The sequence below is a fragment of the Anarhichas minor genome, unplaced genomic scaffold, assembly GCF_050575085.1.
Source record: "Anarhichas minor isolate MPS153535 unplaced genomic scaffold, ASM5057508v1 ptg000017l, whole genome shotgun sequence".
NCBI classification, from domain to species: Eukaryota; Metazoa; Chordata; class Actinopteri; order Perciformes; family Anarhichadidae; genus Anarhichas; species Anarhichas minor.
In genome coordinates, this window is record NW_027466463.1 from 20,594,771 (window position 1) to 20,613,048 (window position 18,278).

The 18,278-nt window shown below is 41.7% G+C and overlaps 2 protein-coding genes across 2 annotated transcripts; one reads left to right on the top strand and one right to left on the bottom strand.

The window, feature by feature from the left end:
- Positions 1-2,052: 2,052 nt before the first annotated feature.
- LOC142951321 (phosphatidylinositol 5-phosphate 4-kinase type-2 alpha-like) lies at positions 2,053-9,585 on the top strand. The gene is made up of 9 exons (XM_076092818.1): positions 2,053-2,228; positions 2,365-2,461; positions 3,662-3,814; positions 4,611-4,739; positions 4,995-5,102; positions 8,404-8,517; positions 8,662-8,902; positions 9,153-9,256; positions 9,395-9,585. Exons 1-9 carry the CDS (start codon positions 2,107-2,109, stop codon positions 9,473-9,475), a joined length of 1,149 nt encoding a protein of 382 aa, XP_075948933.1. The 5' UTR covers positions 2,053-2,106; the 3' UTR covers positions 9,476-9,585.
- Positions 9,586-14,737: 5,152 nt separating this feature from the next.
- LOC142951544 (uncharacterized) lies at positions 14,738-18,278 on the bottom strand. The gene is made up of 8 exons (XM_076093153.1): positions 18,254-18,278; positions 18,069-18,164; positions 17,814-17,980; positions 16,690-16,873; positions 16,345-16,550; positions 15,342-15,568; positions 15,219-15,309; positions 14,738-15,079 (listed from the first exon to the last, which is right to left on the bottom strand). Exons 1-8 carry the CDS (start codon positions 18,276-18,278, stop codon positions 14,831-14,833), a joined length of 1,245 nt encoding a protein of 414 aa, XP_075949268.1. The 3' UTR covers positions 14,738-14,830.

Here is an 18,278-nt window from a genome sequence, read left to right on the forward strand (position 1 = left end):
TTTATCGAATTTATTTTTACCTGATTTTTGTGTTTAAGCATGTTTGTACACTAGGTGTCTTCGCGTGCGTGCATGTGTGCTTTGTAAGATCAGGCACTGTCTCTGCCTTTGTGTGAAACACAGCTTTGTTGATTAGGCGACATCTCCCCACTGAGTACCCAGGATGCATCTGTGGTATAGCATCACTGTGACGTTGGTGCCTGTCACACCAGGGCACTGAAATATTTCTGGATATGGCACTTGGATCCTCTGCTTGCTCTGTCTCTCTAATGCCCTCCTTTCCGTATCTTTTTAATCACGCTTTTTTTTTTTTTTTTTTTTTTTTTTTTTTTTCTTTCCTACCGAGAAATTCTCTCCTGCTCTTAGGCTATCTTCTGTTAACCGTGCACACACATTTGCTTAAAGCTTACAATAATCCTAGAGGATATTTAGTAAGAATGGTAACTCTTACCTATAGTAAGACAACATCAAAGTGCTATAGGCAAGGTAAACAGGCTTGTTCTTGAAACGCTTCTGTGCTCAAATTGTGCATGTTTGCTGACTTGGTTAACAGCAAAGTTGAAATAGTGTTACTGCTGACTATATATTCATCTTCACACAAACGCTCTCTCTCTCTCTCTCTCTCTCTCTCTCTCTCTCTCTCTCTCTCTCGAGCGGACACTCTGTAACGTTACGCAGGGCTTGCAATTCACTGCCAGAAAGTCTGACGGAGTATGCCAGGCAGTTATTGCCACCAAAGTTTGAGTGTTTAAGTGTATTCAGTACACCTACATCACAAGTGTGCTTGGTAGAATGAAAGAGTATTAATAGATTCAAGAAACTTGCCAACACTCCTGTCTGCAGCCAACAACGAATACACAAGGGTGCGCAGACACACACACACACGCACCATCATCATCCTATTTGTATCAAGCTGTGCCTGAGTCATAACAAATGTCAGGTCTGCGTATTGCAGCAATCAGTGATGCATGACCAGTTCCAAATTGTAACCCCTGCAATGTGCCGTATGTGTTAGAAGCCCCGTTGTTCATGCAGTTCGCAAGGTTTGAAGTGTTTTGTAATTTGCATTTTGTTGGGTGGCAATCATGACCATAAATGTGTAGAAACATGGAACTCGTATAATCAAGTGTTAACAGTCGAGACACACACGTGTTTTCAGCTGATTCGGCCGTGACCTGTTACCGGCGGGTCAGTCTTATATTTACTGCATGATAGTAACTTCACAGCCACACACACGTGTCGCTGAGTGAAGAGGACTTAAAGCTCACAATTTGTTCATCTTAAAAACATTTGGAACAACTAACTTAATCAGACACTTATTATATGGTAATTCATTCCCATGCTGCTGCTCCGAGTAATCGCAGTGACCGGCTCGTCTGCCAGCAGCACAGAGCTGTACAGCGAACGCTGACCGGCAGTATGGAGCCTTTTTGTCAATTATATAGCTGTTAGAAAGAAATTGGCAACTCTGAATCGGCAGGCTAGACTTTTAAAATATTGGATATCGGAACCGGCCAAGAACATTTGGTGACTCTCTAGTTAACAGTCTAACTCACCTGGTAGTACACAACATCTAGTTTATGTATTTTCAAACTTAAGTCTCAAATATGAGTGCAAGTAGAAAGCAAATACGCTCTTGAATGGTGAACACACTCAAAGATTAGAAAATTGCACTGCATCACAGACGACACAGATCTTATCTTTCTTGCAGGAGTGACGCTTTTTTGTTGTAATTCCGCAACATACCACACTTTCACTCTTTATCAGAGATGATTAACAAAGAAAAGTGACATTAATCATGCGAGTCGTTTTCGCGCTGCCAATGCAAAAACCAAATCCTTGTGTTACACTGAATGTCTTTTTTAAATCCAGTCACGTGTAAGCCACTGCTTATCTTTACACCAGTCTGTTAAAAGATGCTGCTGATTAGGTGTGATAATATTGCATCGTGAAAAAGGAAGCACACAGCTAGCACATGAAAGAAAGCTGAACAGTGCACTCTCGGTATCCCAAGGCTTCTAGCATGACTTATGTAACGTGATTTTACTGACATGTTTTCGACTGCTTTTTATTGCTCGATACTTCACTGACCTCCCTTTCTTTTCTATGTTTTTTTTTTTTCCTACCCAGATAAATGAGTTAAGCCATGTTCAGATCCCCATCATGCTCATGCCAGACGACTTCAAGGCCTATTCTAAGATCAAAGTGGACAACCACCTATTCAACAAGTAAGGTCTTTTTAAGTATATTATACAATTATAGTATTTTATTTTCATAAACCTGTGAATTTAGAACCTAGAGCATCTCATAAACTATGTCACTGTTTTTTCTTTTTTTTTTATTGTTTTTTTTGTGTACCCACAGGGAGAACATGCCCAGCCATTTCAAGTTCAAGGAGTACTGCCCTCTGGTGTTTCGAAACCTCAGAGAGAGGTTTGGCATCGACGATCAGGACTTCTTGGTAAGAAACATTATCCTCAAATGTATCTGAAGAGTGTGTAATAAATGTAACCCTGTGGTCCTATTAGACCACTGAAACACTCGTAACTATTTCTAAACTAATTTGATCACAGTCTTCTTCTGTAAATGATTGCACTTTTTCCTTTCCCTCTTTTGTTTCAGCCTTGATTTCCGTTTCTTTTTTTTTCCACTCTTCCCGAGTAAATCCCCACTCCCAGAGCAGGCAATGAGTTGGCAGTATTTGGAGGTCGTTGCGTCCCAGCTCAGTGCAGCTGTCCTTCTCGCATGTTTACATTAGGGTTCGGCTGGCTGCAGTGAGTGGGCAGTTGGGGTTGTTAAGACACTGGCCAGTGCAAAGAAATGTTGTGACATTCTCAACTACTTTTCTACATGAGGCACAAGTCACATTGTGGTCAAAAAGGTTTATTGGTTTATATTTTTCTAAAGGCCTGTTGGTATTATTTCTAATTCCATTGGTGAAATTCTTCAGTACAGCCAATGGGTACCACCAGCTGCAGGCTCTTTTGATGACATGCACAGTACCCATTAGTTTTCATAAGCAATGCTAGCAGTATTAAATTCAGTTCTGGGAGGGTAACAGAAGTGCAAACAGATTAACATTTTTCCCCACATTATGATAAATGTCTGGTGCAGAAAATTACAAACTAAAACAAACATTAGGATATTCCTTTGAAAGCTTTTTTTAATTTTTTTTTTATCTATGCCAGCCTCAGGCGAAGGGCCTCTTAAACATTTCAGCCTGTGACACAAACCACCTCAATGTTGCACCAGGACCTGGACTGTAAGTGGGCCTCTTAAGGTTCCATGGTTTTAAGCAAAAGATGCTATGGCGTGAAGAGGGGAGAGTGCACCGAGGGCAGAGGACATTAGGAATTCTTGGAGAATGAGGCGTGCAGCCAAGGGTGTTGGATCATGTTACTTTTCAGCTCCAAAGTCTGGGCAGCAGCTGTTTGTGTCTGTGTGTAGGTTTGGACAGGGAGCAGGCATCGGAGTCAGAACCCCACATGTTTAGACTGGAGGGTGGAAGGTGGTCGGACAACTAGAGCGTAGAGGCAGGACATGCAGTATCGTGGGATCCATTCAAGTACACCAGACTATTTCAACCGTTGAACCAACTAAGAAAACGTGTACTCGTAGTTGAATAAGCATTTGAAATACAAAATGTTTTCTGTGTTTTCAGAACTCTCTGACACGCAGTGCGCCTTTGAACAGTGAGGCCCAGGGACGGAGCGGGGCCCGCTTCCATACCTCTTATGACAAACGCTACGTCATCAAGACCATCAGCAGCGAGGATGTGGCAGAGATGCACAACATTCTAAAGAAATATCATCAGGTGAGAACCAGTGGTGGAGTTGGACATTCTCGTTGCCCGCCATTTTGACTGACAGTGTTGCAAAAAATTCTGTCATATCTTATTAGCCGTCATTTCATTTTTTTTCAATTATAATAAGACACTTTTTGTCAAATTCAGCGAATATATTCACGGTCTGCCAGCTGTTCGTTCTGTGTGCGCAGTGGAAGAAAGTGTTCAAGTTTCATATTATACATATATATATAAACACAAGCCTTGATCCTTCTATAAGATGAGCTTTCTCAAACCGTGTGTCTTTGATAGAATCAAAATACCTCAAACATAATTTGACTCTACTAGCACCCTCTTCTGATAGAAACACCTGTCTCCTAGGGGGACCACTGGACGTCGGAGACTCTGTCTTTCTCTCTCATTCTTTGAAGGAGCTTGTACAAAATTGGACTAAATTATAAAACGCATGTAATTGGTCATCTTGACCCTTTTTGTCTTCCTGCATTACAAACTGACACATTGGCCCACAGAAGTCAAAGACTTTTAATAACATCAATGATGCTTTTACAGCTTGTGCTCTAAAATATTGATTTTGGTTCGCTCAATAACTTTCAATAAGTGTGAGGGTTCAAATTCATTCATCATTTCCTAATCCAGCTGTTGTCAGAGCACTCTTGTCTATCTATCACCTTACTGTTGATCACAGAGTGATACTAAAGGTATCACTAACAAACCTTTCTTTCTCACTGTCTCCCCTCTAAAGGCAGTAAGCGTACAAATGCTACACACGCTTTAAACATTCATATTCCTCCTTGTCTTTTCGTAGTTTATCGTGGAGTGCCATGGCAACACACTGCTCTTCGCAGTTCCAGCTCCTAGCCTCCTTAGTGTAGCGCTGCAGGCTGCTTCCTTCCTCTACCAGGCATTGATGCCAGGAAACAGTCATAATACCAGTGTAGGCAGAAATACATTGAATAGAAATAAAATCCTATTGACTAGTTAAACTAACTAGTGTAACTGCAAAAAGTTTATAGACGGATCTTTCGCGTTCTTGCCCTTTCCAACCCTCTACCAATTTGAAAAAACAATTGTGTTCTGTTACATTTTAAACACTTTGCCTTTACTTCCAACTTCCTTCCTCCCTTCCTCTCTCCTTTCTTCTCTCCTCTCCTCCACCCCTACCGTCCCTCCTTCGCTCCCCCTTTTCTAGCAGCCGCCCCAACCAGAGGATGTGCCCCTGCGGCCCAAATCTGGTAACGTTCAGCAAAGGCTGCAAACACTGCGGATTGCCACGCGCTTTTACTGCGCCATGAAACACGTAAGAGATGTAAGAGAACCAGGGCTCATATACCAGGCATGATCTATTAAACCAATCTTTTTTTTATTTTATTTTTTACGGTCAAGCATTTTCGTTTCCTCGTCTGATTCAGTCTGATGCACTGTTATTTAAAGGCCATATTTTACACACTTTTCGTCCATTTAAAGTCACCTTTTGCTCAACTTGTCAGCAAGTTATGTTTTAGTTGCCAGACAGTTTGTTTTTGTTCCCACCATTCACTCAACGGCAACAACATGTATGTGAAACACTGGAGAGCAAGAAGTGGAGGAGTAAGGTGGCGGCATGAATGGGAGGGACATTCAAAAACTAAAACTAATAATCAGGAACCAGAGATGGAAAGGGAACGTATACTTGCATTCCTGGAGAATTCTCTTGCTTCGTTGCAATTTTAATTCTAAGTTTAAAACAAAATGCTACGATTTTCTGCAGTACAATTGATGAGCAGACCACATTAACTGACCTGTGTACACTAGCCACAGCAGTATAGAGAACAGAGTGCATTTTTTCAGTTTCTGAAGAGTTCAAATCAAGATGGCAGAAGATAACGTGTCCTTTCTCTATGTCTTACATCCCACTTTGCTTTGTTAAATATAATGTGTTAGGCAGTAGTTGAGCTGGTGCCGTGGGACATTAGTTGATGGCTAGTCTGAGAAATGAGTCCCGTTTGTTTTTTAGGCATCCTTGAGCAATTACATGTGTCTCAATTCTCACTTTGTTTCTAGTTTTTCGGGGACATTGTTTCCATTAAAAAGTCAAGTATATGACAGACGGTATGGTTTTGTATATTTAGCTTTTAGTATAAATGCAGAAGTAGTTTCAGGACATTTGACATAAAATTATGAAATGAACTGGGTGCAAACTACAGTATTTGTTACGTACTCCAAGAGCTCTCCTACTCACCCGAACAGTTGATTGTGCATAAATTATATTCACAGCTTATACTGTGTTCACATGCATACCAATGCTAGTTAACACACGAAATGCTTGACGTTGCCTTGGCTTGCATGTGGTTGATATGAACCTGCTGATCAAAGTATTGAATGACGATTCCACGTGAATAAAGAAAGTGACTGTTGATGATAAACAAATTCTATTAAAGTCAGAGTGCAGGATTTACAAACTGCATATCGGTGAATGTTACTCTGTCAGTGGGAATATAACTGGATACAAAGGTCTAGGAGCAGCCCACAAAGACTACAGGCATAGCTTTGCTCCTCTGACACGGCAAGACATCAAGTTGCCAAAGGCCAAGATCCATTTTCCAGCCAGCTGTCAGGAGACAGAAAAGAAATGTTTTTGTTTTTTTTTGGTTTTTTTCCTGTGAAAAAATCCACCTGTCACACAGCTTTACAAGCCTCATCAGCAACCCACCCTTTCTTCCTGCCTCTAATATATCTTTCTGTTTCTTCTACTTACCTCGATGTAGTGAATCCGCTCAAGAGTCAGAAACATTTCATTGCAGTCATTGTACTCGAGAAAATCAGTAACGAGCCCACTGACAGAATCCTGCGCACGACTGGGAGGAAGTGTGAGGCTCAATGAACCGGTTAGAAAGTCTGAGAGTGTACGGCATAGAAATACAAGGCAGTTGAGAACGACGGCGTACAAAAGACGGGTGAATGTAAGAGTCGAGGTGTCGGTTCAGGTGACAGGCCTGCGAAATGCTTTCAGGCTATGTTCACCCTTTGCAGTCAGCCTTATGTTGCGTCCTCATTTACTTTTTATGTTGCGTTAATGGTCAGTCTAGCAAGTTGTACATCCCATATTTCTTGCAAATTGGAGGTCTATGTCTGTGTATATATATATATATATGTGCTCAAATGTCCTATTTTGTGAGATGTAATCCTGTCTTCATCCGTGTAACGGTGTAATCTGTATGTGTGTGTTTGTGTGTCAATGTGTGCCGTCCAAACTCATTCTAGTGCTACAGAGTGCTGTTGTGTTGCTGCTCTTCTCCTGCTGCTATAGAAACACTGTACTAACTAAACTGCTGCTGCTGCTGCTGCTGCTGCTGCCTTGTTACCTCATGTCCTGCTCTCTTTTTCCTAAGTGACTCAGAACAAGGCCCCGTCCCTCCTCACATAGCACCCCCTACAGGCTGCTGGCAGCTCTGCAAGCAGCCTGGTCACGAAGTCAATTGATCCCAGTGGACAGACTCTTAAATAGGAGACTCCTTCATTCTGTTTGTAGGCTGAATAGTGGGAATCCGTCACGATACCGTATGCGCTGGCTTAACAGAGTTATAAAAAGAGTTTCTAGTTGATGCAAACCACAGTCTGGTTTCCGAGAAGCATCTTGGATGAACAATATGCGTATCATTTGTCTCAGTGAGGGATGTACTCTGTTATCAAACCGATAAGAACGGGATGCTTTTTGGAGACCAGCCCAGTGCCAACAAGGCCGTTCCATGTCTTTGATTGGACGTCCTTTCTTTCATGACAGAGTATGGATCTACCGGATGCATTTAAAAATCTAAAGACCAAACTTCTGTGCAATTTGCCACAAAAATGCTGAATGCCGTGTGTTTGATGGCACTGAGAAGTGAATATGTTTCACTGTGGACAATATGGAAAATATGCAAATGGTGCATCAGATGGATCTGTGCCCTGCTGTGAGCATGCTGCATGTACAACTTTGCACAGTTAGCCTTGGTTTGGACTGACCTGTACCTTGTCAGCCAACTCCTTCGACAGTGATGCGTGTTGTAGTTGGCTGAATCAGACGGGCTTATCCAACAAACCACAGGCTCACAAGGCTTCTTTTATGACAAAGGGGTATTTCAACATGCACGACTTTCTTGTCAGGCAGATACAGTCAAACACGCTGTTGACATGATTCATTTCTAAGATTAGTGTTAATCTTTGTCGTCGGGCATTTCGAAATACCCCTTAATTGTTACAGTTGAACAAGACGGCTATATGCTATGGTTTAGTCTTGTGTAATGACAGTTTATTACATTGTTGATGTTGTTCTGGGGAAAAGGATGAAGAACACTGATTCTGGTGTTATTGGTTTTAGTAAATGTTTTCTTTCTATTCAATTTTTGACCTTTTTATGTCAAATATCTCAAACAATAATCAATTATATTTAGGGATTTGGCTTTGTGTTATTAAATGAACCGATCTGATCTCAAAGAAAACTTGATTTGCTCACCAGAAGTCTGTGACGTATTTTTTGCCCAGGTCTACTGCCTACAGTGCTTCTCAGGTTTGAACCGTCTAAGTTTTATATGTTCTGGCTGTTGTTTATTTGGCCACTAATCTCCAATACTAATGGGCAGGCAAAGGAGCTGCCCACCTACAAGGACAATGACTTCATCAATGACGGGCAGAAGATCTGCATTGACGGGGAAAACAAGAAGATGTTCCTGGAGAAGCTTAGGAAAGACGTAGAGGTATGTGTCGTAGAAAGTTACAGAAAAAGTCCACCCCCCTTCAGTATCACTCCTTTCTGTCTGTATAAATACATTTTCTCTTTCATCTCCCTCCTCACTTGCTTTTATTTCCTCCCCTGTCCTACCTTCTTCCGCCGTCCTTAGTTCCTTGCCCAGCTGAAGCTCATGGACTACAGTCTGCTGGTGGGGATCCACGATGTGGAAAGAGCCGAGCAGGAAGACGTGGAGAGCGAGGACAACGAGCCCGAGGAGGAGGGTGAGAGTGACGGAGGAGGCATCGGAACACCCCCCGACAGTCCCAGCAACACCTTGGACAGCACCAAGCATCTGTCACCTGGAGAGTTTGATCCCGCCATTGACGTCTACGCCATCAGAAGCAATGATAGTGAGTCGCCAGACGCGATGTGTTTTTCGGGCTTATGATACAATGATAAATACAACCCGTGTAATGTGAGGGTTGTACTTTACAACTAAATAATATATACTGTACTGAGAGCTCCCCCTACTGGGTGTTGTAGTTCTCTTTCTAGTCGTCAAACCGGCTGTTTGTCTCATTTAACAATACCTGGTTTTGCCTGATGACACTGTGCTGATGTATAGATTGTCATCCAGGGTGCATTTGTTTTAAACTACAGGTGCTCCCAAGAAGGAGGTTTACTTCATGGCTGTCATAGACATCCTGCAGCATTACGATGCCAAGAAGAAAGCTGCTCACGCCGCCAAGACTGTCAAACATGGAGTATGTAGCTGCACCCGAGAGCTATTCAAATGCTTCTGTTAAAAGAAAAAAAAAAAAGAAGAATCACACCGACTTGAGTCGGAAGCCAAATATACTTTTTTGGTGAATGACAGTCGTCTTTGTGTCCCTTTTTCACAGGCCGGAGCGGAGATCTCCACGGTGAACCCAGAGCAGTACTCCAAGAGGTTTTACGATTTCATCACCACTATCCTGTCATAGCCTCCAGGAGCGACAGGGGGCACCGAGGCACATAGGAAAGGGAGGGCAAATGGGGAGTAGGTCGGGGCAGAGGGGTGACGGAGAGAAAAAAAAAAACCATCAAGAGGCTGAATTAATAAGGTGCTGTGATGGCTTTTTATCACTCTCCCTCATGCATCCTCCTCATCCCTCCCCGTTTGTCTCTCTCTCTTTCAATGGCGTGCCATGCTCTGCAGCTAAAACAGAAACGTCATTCGTTTACATTTAACCTCTCCTCTGTTGACTTTTGCTCATGAGTTACTTTGAATAAGGGTGTCGAAAGAAAGCATCCAAGTCATTACATTTTTGTTTTGTTTTGTTTTTGTCTGTATGGTTGTTTATGTGGGAATATGGCTTTTTATTGCATCTAATCCAACATCCAGCACCCTGCATTATTTTTTTTATCGTGATGAAGCGGAGTGTAGAGGTCAGATTACGGCACAAGGTGAGGTTCCTCTTGCAAGGGGAAGGCTTAAGCGGGATGTAATGAGAAAGTTCATGTTGAGTCTTGCCTAATGCAATTGCGTCATTTCAGGGAGTGGGAAGCAGTCTTCCAATAGGCCAACAGCCAGACCCCCCCCCCCGACCCACCCAAATGCTATACAAGCACTCGGCCAAACAAATATTCCCACTTGAGTTCCTTCTGCATCACCCAACCTTTAGACGCCACCCCGTCCCCACCCTTTCCTTCGTGTACAGTTAATAAATTGTGCTTCTGGGTTATCCTCTTGCCACACACTCACAACAACAAACACTTTGCATTAGCCGAGATGAGTTCACTTGTTAAAGTAAATTTCGATGCTTGTTTCCAGCACGAGTTGCACCTCAGTGGTTGTCGGTGCTTTGTCCCTTTTGTTGTGATGCACAAGGATTAAGAATGAATAAGGGAAAGATGTGTACCTAGAAATGATACGTTGGGCATTGTTATGTCGGCCTGGTTTCTGTTCCTGTGGGAGGGAATGACCCAGAACTCGTGTGGCTGTAGTGATAAGAGTCCGTCACTCTTTGTTATATCTTCATGTAGGGTGTTCCAGATTAAAACATCAACAGCCCTTACCTTTCTGTTGCCATCAGCACCTTATGAAAAAAAAAAAATCAAAAATGTTGCACTTTTATTTGTTATTTGAGGTTAGGAGCTCTTGTTCTGTTACTTGTGCTGCAACAAAGAGGGAAAGGAGCTCTGCTCTTTAAGAATTGAATCTTTAGGGGCCTGATCTCAGATCCTGTCTCCTCCTGTCCGCCTCCTTTCTCACCTATGGGTACACTTACTGTCGGGATTGGTAAGGAAGACTTTACTGCAATATTAGACGGAAAAGTGGAGGAGTTCTATTTACAGGGCTTTTTGTAAACTAACCTTCCAATCCTTTTCAGAAGTGCTGTAGGGTGTCTGATTGGCGGGGCTTCGGCCCAGGCAACGGTGTGAGTGTGCGTTCAGGGCAGGCAGAAGACTGTTTACCTCCAGCATCGTACCAGCACACACTCGATGATGGCGAACGATGTGTGTGTCAGTGTTCAAAACTTGTAAATGGGGGGGAAAAGAAAGGGAAGATTGGAAAGAGTAGCTGCAGATGTAAAGATGCGCATTAAGTCATTAACACCAACTTTCTCGCATCTTTCTCTTCTCTAACCTCAGCTGTGAGTCTGTTATTCATCGTTCTTTGTGTTGTTATTGTTGACATTTTTAAAGGTGGTTTATCTGTGTTTGAATTTGGCGGTTTTATGAATTAACGTGGTAATAATCGTTTTGTTTCTGTTTGAGTTTTTTTGTATATTTTGCACAAGAGGAAAGGAACCAAATGTTACGAATACGATCCCAATTAGTTGATATAGTCTTAACAAGGGAAATGCAATATACTTGTGTGTAAGTGAGAAAAGTTGTGCGTGTGATGTTGTGTATCACTTCTGGATAACCAACTAAAACAAGTAAAGTTGTCCTCCTTGACCATTGTAACCCATGCAAAAAGCTTCCATCACAATATCTTTGTTAGGAATCACATTTATATTTTTACATTGGATTTTAGTCATGAAATATAGTTTTATTTTTAAAAAAAAAGAAAAAAAGGAGCCACCCTTGTGAATGAATGATGGTGCTGTGGTAAATGAAGAATGATGCTGCTTGAATTTACACAATACTTACGATAGATGTACTTAAAATTTTTTAAAAAATCATAAAAAAAATTGCATGTCACAGGACTAAGTTTCCTTCCCCCTCGCTAAGTCTGTGTTGTTGGCTGTTCAGGTTCTCTTTGTGTCCCTACACTTTAACCATATTTGTGAGCTGTTTAGCGTAAAATAGTCCCTACCATGCTTTAAATAACTGTTTTTCATTGTATACACTGTGCAAGATGTGTGCCTTTATATTCCAAAATTATTAAATTTTATATTTTGTAATCTTTTTTTAAAACAAAGGTAAACGGTTATTTTAACAATAGGGTATGTACTTTCACATGGATTATTCCCCCTGCTCAACCTTCTTCCACTCCACCACCTCTGTATTTAAATTTGTTCATATTATTCGGTCAGTTAAACAAAACCATTCGACTGATTGGGTTTTAACCGACATTAACAAGTGAATAGCTGTCTTACATTTGAATATGGTGGATTGGTTTGGATTCTGTAAATTGAAATCTATCATTGTGATTATTCAGTGTGTACGGGCGTCCCGTTGCTCCTCAGAGTGAGGGGGTGTCTGCTGATATTAATCCCTTGTTCGTTCACGCTGGTCCTGCCTTTATAAAGAACGTGCGTGTGTGGAAGTGCATTGTGAAATGTGTTTTGTTGTACTCGTTAACTGACAGCTGCCACCCCCCACCCCCCACCCCACCTCAGGAGTCTGTCAGCATCATCGTCACGTTAACCTTCTAACCACAGATTTCAGGAATGTTTTTTTTTTTTTTTGTCCAAAATTTCACTTTGATATAAAACTCCGACTCATTTCTGAAACAGGTTTATGTTTTCTTGCATTTTGTGTAACCCTGATAGTTGATAGTTCATCCTGAGTCGGTGGTTAATTGATATTTCAGTGTTCTTTCAGTATTTCTGGGCTGTTTTGTTTCTATTGTCACATAGCTCATACTGTACATAGGTTGTGTCATAAAGAAAACAGGGAATGAGGGAACATAATCACGCTCTAGTCTGCTTTGCTCTGTTTGGCCCTGGAGGCCTCCCTCTGGTCAGATATCAGCAAGTAGAAAACAGAGCAGTGCATGCTGGGAGAGTGATTTATTTTCTTCTTTTTTTTCTGTTTTGTTTTGGGAATATTAAATCTGGCTCTTATGTAAGGAAGGCGATGATGATGCCAGAACTAAACAAATGCAAATTAATGACGATAACAACACATGCGCCCTGCTGCTGTACCTTGACTTTAATAGGTCCTTGCTTTTGTGACTTCTCTCGTGAATGAGCTCCTTCACCCATCAACCCCACCAGTCAACCTGCTGCCACGTTGACTTGCCAAAAGCATCTTTCAACGGTCAGAAATACCACACATGAGCTTGAAGAACATTGTGTATAGTGTGTGTTTGTTTGAAATGAATTTTTGTTGTTTTTTTTACATGCACTGGGAAATGGAGCGAGGTGTGCATCACTGATATGTGAACATGTCCAAAGTTATGAGAAACAGCCCTGTGCTCGTGTGGTTAAGTGTTGAACGTGTTAAGGGAAAATTTGATTACAAATGCAAATGACCGGAGGCCAGGCAAGAACTGCAGAGATGACAAAATTCCCTTTGGGCGTTAAGATTCAAAGCCAAGACATCTTTGTGGAGAAAAAAATGATTTAGGAATTCTTTGCATTCTTTGCATTTGCATGTCAAGTCAACAGAGCCAGGGCTCTGAAACATGCCCGTCTGCAATTGAGCTTTGGTCTCACAAAAGTCCCAAGTACTTTTAGAAAATATCTAAAAGTCTTGTGTATGTGTGTGTGTGTGTGTGTGTGTGTGTGTGTGTGTGTGTGTGTGTGTGTGTTTATTGCCGTCTGACAATGGTTGGTGAGAGTTCTCTTTCAGTGGCAGAGAGGCCAAAATGACAATGTATGTTTATTGTTCTTCACATTTAATGATGGTGTTGAGAATACACTCCATTCCATAAGCGTTCACTCAAACCAATTAAAGCACTTGTTCTGCTTAACTCTACCTCTGGTGTTTTGTTCTTTGTTGTTTACCATTTCCAACACTTTGTTCCTTCATTTCTAAATACGTTTGTTTTACACTGATACTTTACATCTGAAATGAGATGGTTTCTAGTTTACACAGTCTCTGCTACGGAGGAGATGAACAAAGAAATGGCTTTCCCATGACTCCTAAATGATTTTTTTTTTTTTTTTTTGCAAAGAAAACTTGAAGCATTATTTTGGGGGATTAGCTCAACCTCGTGCATCAGTCTCATCCTGAGTTAAAGTCTGTCCTTTCCTCTGATATAATCAAATACATGGCAACCAACATTTGAATTAACAATGTAATCAAAGTTGGAGAACATGTACAAAAACTTTTATTTTTTTTTTAATGTGGTTTTGTTTGTAAAAAAAAACAAAACGCCTTGAAAAGACCGTTTGCGTTTTTCAATCGATTCAACAAAGTTCCTAGTTGCACGTGAAGGATCAAAACGTTATAATTGCTAAAATCGTTGCATCATTTACTTGCATTTTGCACACAAAAAAACTACACTATAGCGACATGCTTTAAACCACTTCATGCATAATTTAGTGTAACGTGATTGCAGAAGTGAAGTTATTCAGAGCAGTGTTTGACCCAAACACACCACTGATAATAACTGATCTAATGCGAGGGGCAGTCCGTTTATAGAGAAACGTCCAGCGTCAAGATATTGCCCTTGCCTTTTTTATGCCAGCAAAATATTAAACGTCACACATAGAAAATGTGGTATTTATATCAAAACAATTTGATATAAATACCATAAGGTTAGCCTGTTTTAAAATGAATTGTGTGTATTTCATCAGATTATTTGTATTGGCAGGCTAATGAAAAGTATAAGGCTAATACATTTATATATCTGCAACACTATCAAATTATTTCGATTCAAATGTTGAAATAAACCACAACTATATTCTAGCTCATTGTCTAACACCACTCAATAACGTTATAAATCAAAAACCATGGCATCAATAAGCATATGTTTTGTGACCCCTGGAGACAGTTTCTGTTGTAGTGTGAGCTAATTGCATATTGTATATTACATATATATACATATTTGGTTGTGTTTTTGTGGTGACATTTTTTTTTTTATTTGCTTGTGTTTAGTTTTTTTGCATGGCTTTTCTTAATCTTTAGTTCGTTGAGCTCTCAGGGCTACTGTAGTTATTGGCCCAAAGTAAAAAAAACTAGTAATCCCAAATCTGTCTGTTTTTGAGAAGCAAAACATGAGCTGCAGCTCTTACTTTGGCCTGCAGGTCCTCTGAGCTGTTGGCGTCCATGTAGAGTTCCAGCAGTTTGGTCAAGAGGTTAGCGGTGGCCACCGCCTTAGCGTGCTCAGGGGTGTGATGACCTATCTGGCCGATGGACCAGGCTGTGGCCGCCTTGATGTGAGGCTCGTGCTCCTCGGACAGACACAGGGCCAGCTGGGACACCCCCTGTGGGACAGGAAGACACACAGCATGATAGGGCTGGTTCAGTCAATATGACCTATATACTGGACCTAGTCTGTGGGTTTTAGGGGTGGGTTTAGTTGTCACATGGCTTAAGGAGGGGAATCACAAGAGAGATTACCACCTTGGAGAGAATGACAGCCATGGCGAGGCTCTCACTGTGAGCTGCCACATATCCCAGCATCATGATCCCAGGCAACCGCAGGTTTCCACACCTGGGACAGCTGGAAACACAGACACAGATTACTTTTGTGTCCAGACATGCACGTCGGTGCCCACAAGTGTGAGAGAGTGCCGTACCTCCGGTGTGTGCTTCACCACCTCCCTCATCAGAGTGGTGACGTTCTTCTTGACATACTCATCTGGGTCTTTGAGGCAGGCCATCGCTGCGGGGAAGATCTCAGCCTCTATCACCATCTCTGCCAGGCTGACCGAGTGTTTGCTGATCTGACTGAGGGCTGATAACACCTGCCTCTGAATGGAGACCAAAATGATGTCTGAATTATTTCCGGAGCTCATGCATTTTTTTGTAAATTCAATCACAAGCTTCATGTCCAGCATTTATGCTGAAATCTCACTGTTATTCATTAGATACCTGGTTCTTTTGAGCTACACTTGGAGGTTACATTTATTCAATTTAATTAAATTGACTATGTAGTTGTTTTTTAAGTTGAAAAAAATCTACCTGCAGTTAATGCTAATATTCTTTAAATTAAAAAAAAATGAAGATGCCACTTTTTGCTCAAATGTCACCACTTTTTCAGGTTTCCAAGGCTGATAGAAACCTGACTTCTTGTATTACAAGATCTGTAATGCACACACAATTTAGTTTTTCTATTCCACCACGTAATGTTTTGTCAGAAGTGTTGAGCTACTAAGATGGTAATTTGTCCTTGTAGTAAAATGTTTCCTGACATTCTGCATTTCAATAAAAATGTTTTGAAGATTTCTTTCTAAATCCCAATTCATCCACAATTGGATCACAATGCATTGCATGAAATGCTCATAGGGCAAGATGTTTGTTAAAAAGGTGAATAAAAGGGCAACAAGACAAATAGATGGAGAATGGAGAATAACATTGAGCCCAATAGAATCATAAAATAAATTTAAAATAAAATATATATATATAGTTAGACGTACGTCTATAGCTTGAGTACATTTTTTGAACAGAACATTTTTCACAAATATGCATTTAAGGGTTCTGCTATAATCATTTATTCCTATTATGTGAGTCTTTTGAGCTCTCCTACCTTCAGTTTGGCGTCTGGGTTGAGGATCATCAGTGCCAGATGTGCAATGGCTCCATTCTCCACCACAGTCTCGGCAAGCTCAGGTGTGTGCTTGGAGATGTCGCTGAGGGTGGAAGCTGTGACGCGTTTGAGGGCCATCACGGGCTCCAGAAGACACAACACCAGCAGGGGGACCGCACCCGCGTCCACGACCGACTGAGACAACACTGCACAGCAATAGAGAGAGGTGTGAAACATGGACACAAACACACACAGAGGTAAAGGATGTAGTGCCAGTGCAAGGAGAGAATGCTGGCAAAGAATGGAAATCATAGAAATCTAAGCATGTCAGTGTGTGTTCCTTACATGCATTGTGTCGTGCGATGTAGCCCAGAGCCCAGGCAGCAGCCTCCTTCACCCCGGGGTCAAACTCCTCCAGGCAGAGAACCAGGGCATCAACTCCCCCGCAGTCCACCACAGCCTGGGACAGCTCAGGGGAGTGTTTGGCAACTGCACGCAGCACAAACGCTGCTGCCTTCTTACAGAACCTCTGAATACAAACACACACACACACACACATCCATTGTCACGGCCCAAATTAAGGTATAAACCAACATTAGACTTCCATTGTGAATGAGATACTAGGCAGCTGTATTGTTCCATGAGTTGATGACAAATATCCAAGTAGAGCCTGGAATGAGATTTGATATTTATCCCCTGTGTTGTAAAAAAAACCAGTTTGTTTTTAACATAAGGATTCAATCATCTCATGTATCCTCGTCCTTGTGTTTTGTTCTCATATACTTTAATTCCTCATTGTTTGGGGTTCCATACCTACTGCATGTGTAAGAATAGGAATAATTGCAAAAATCAACTAATTATTTTCTTTCAAAAACAACTTTCTTTTCTTTTCCAGTCAATAGAAACACTGGGCTTTCATATTTGAGCATTTGTGTGTTGTCAACCCACCGTAAACAGCTGTGAAGCCACATCAGACATTGTGATTTTGTTTCATAAAGGTTCCGATGGAGATTTTTCGCTAAAGTGCAACAAAATTCTTCTTATCATATTTGACATAAAATGTTGAAAAATATAACCTGAATTGTGTGCAATGTTATGCTTATAAGAGACTGCAATATCCAATTAACAACAAGAGCTAAACCCTCTGTGTCTTCTCTGAAAGAGCTGAGAGGCAGGAAGAGAGAAAACAAAGGCCTGGTTGCTCTCATGGTAAAGGGCTCTTAGGTTCTGAAGTAGCCCCCAGGCGAGCTGCCAAGTAGCCCAAAACCCACTCTAACATCCAGGGGGCTGACCCTGAGGGCCTGCAGGGCCTCCTTCCTCTCTCTTTCTCAGACAAACACACACACACACACACACACACACACACACACACACAAATGCACCAGCCTCTAAAGGGCGGAGACGGAGCATTGGACAACCTGTCTCTATGAAACTATAGCACTTGTGTTACCAAAGGATGAGATACTGACATTCTGCGAGACCAGAGAATGGACCAGCTGGGGCAGGATGTCTTCCTTCACCACGGCCGTGGCCAGGTAATCGCTGTGGTCTGCCAGGCGGCCCAGAGCCAAAGCTGCCGTCTGCTGGATGCTGGGGACCACATCCAGCAGGAGGGGACGCAGCATGGACATCACACCTGCAGGAGAAGAGAGCAGTTAACACTTGGAATAGCAAAGCTAAAGCTAACACGGTCCACTGGTTATGATCCAGCGTTGGTTTCTTACCAGCATTTTGAAGGATTTCTATGTTTTGTGGTCTGGCTGCCAGATCAGCGACAGCTTGCACAAACTGCATCCTTGATTTCTGATACTGCTCAAAAACTGCAAAACACAAACAAACAGAAAGACAGTTTGACTTTAAACTGCATAATCTCAATCAATTATGAACCAAAACAGCTGGTGGATCTTACCTTGAATGATCTGTCGTTGAGTCAT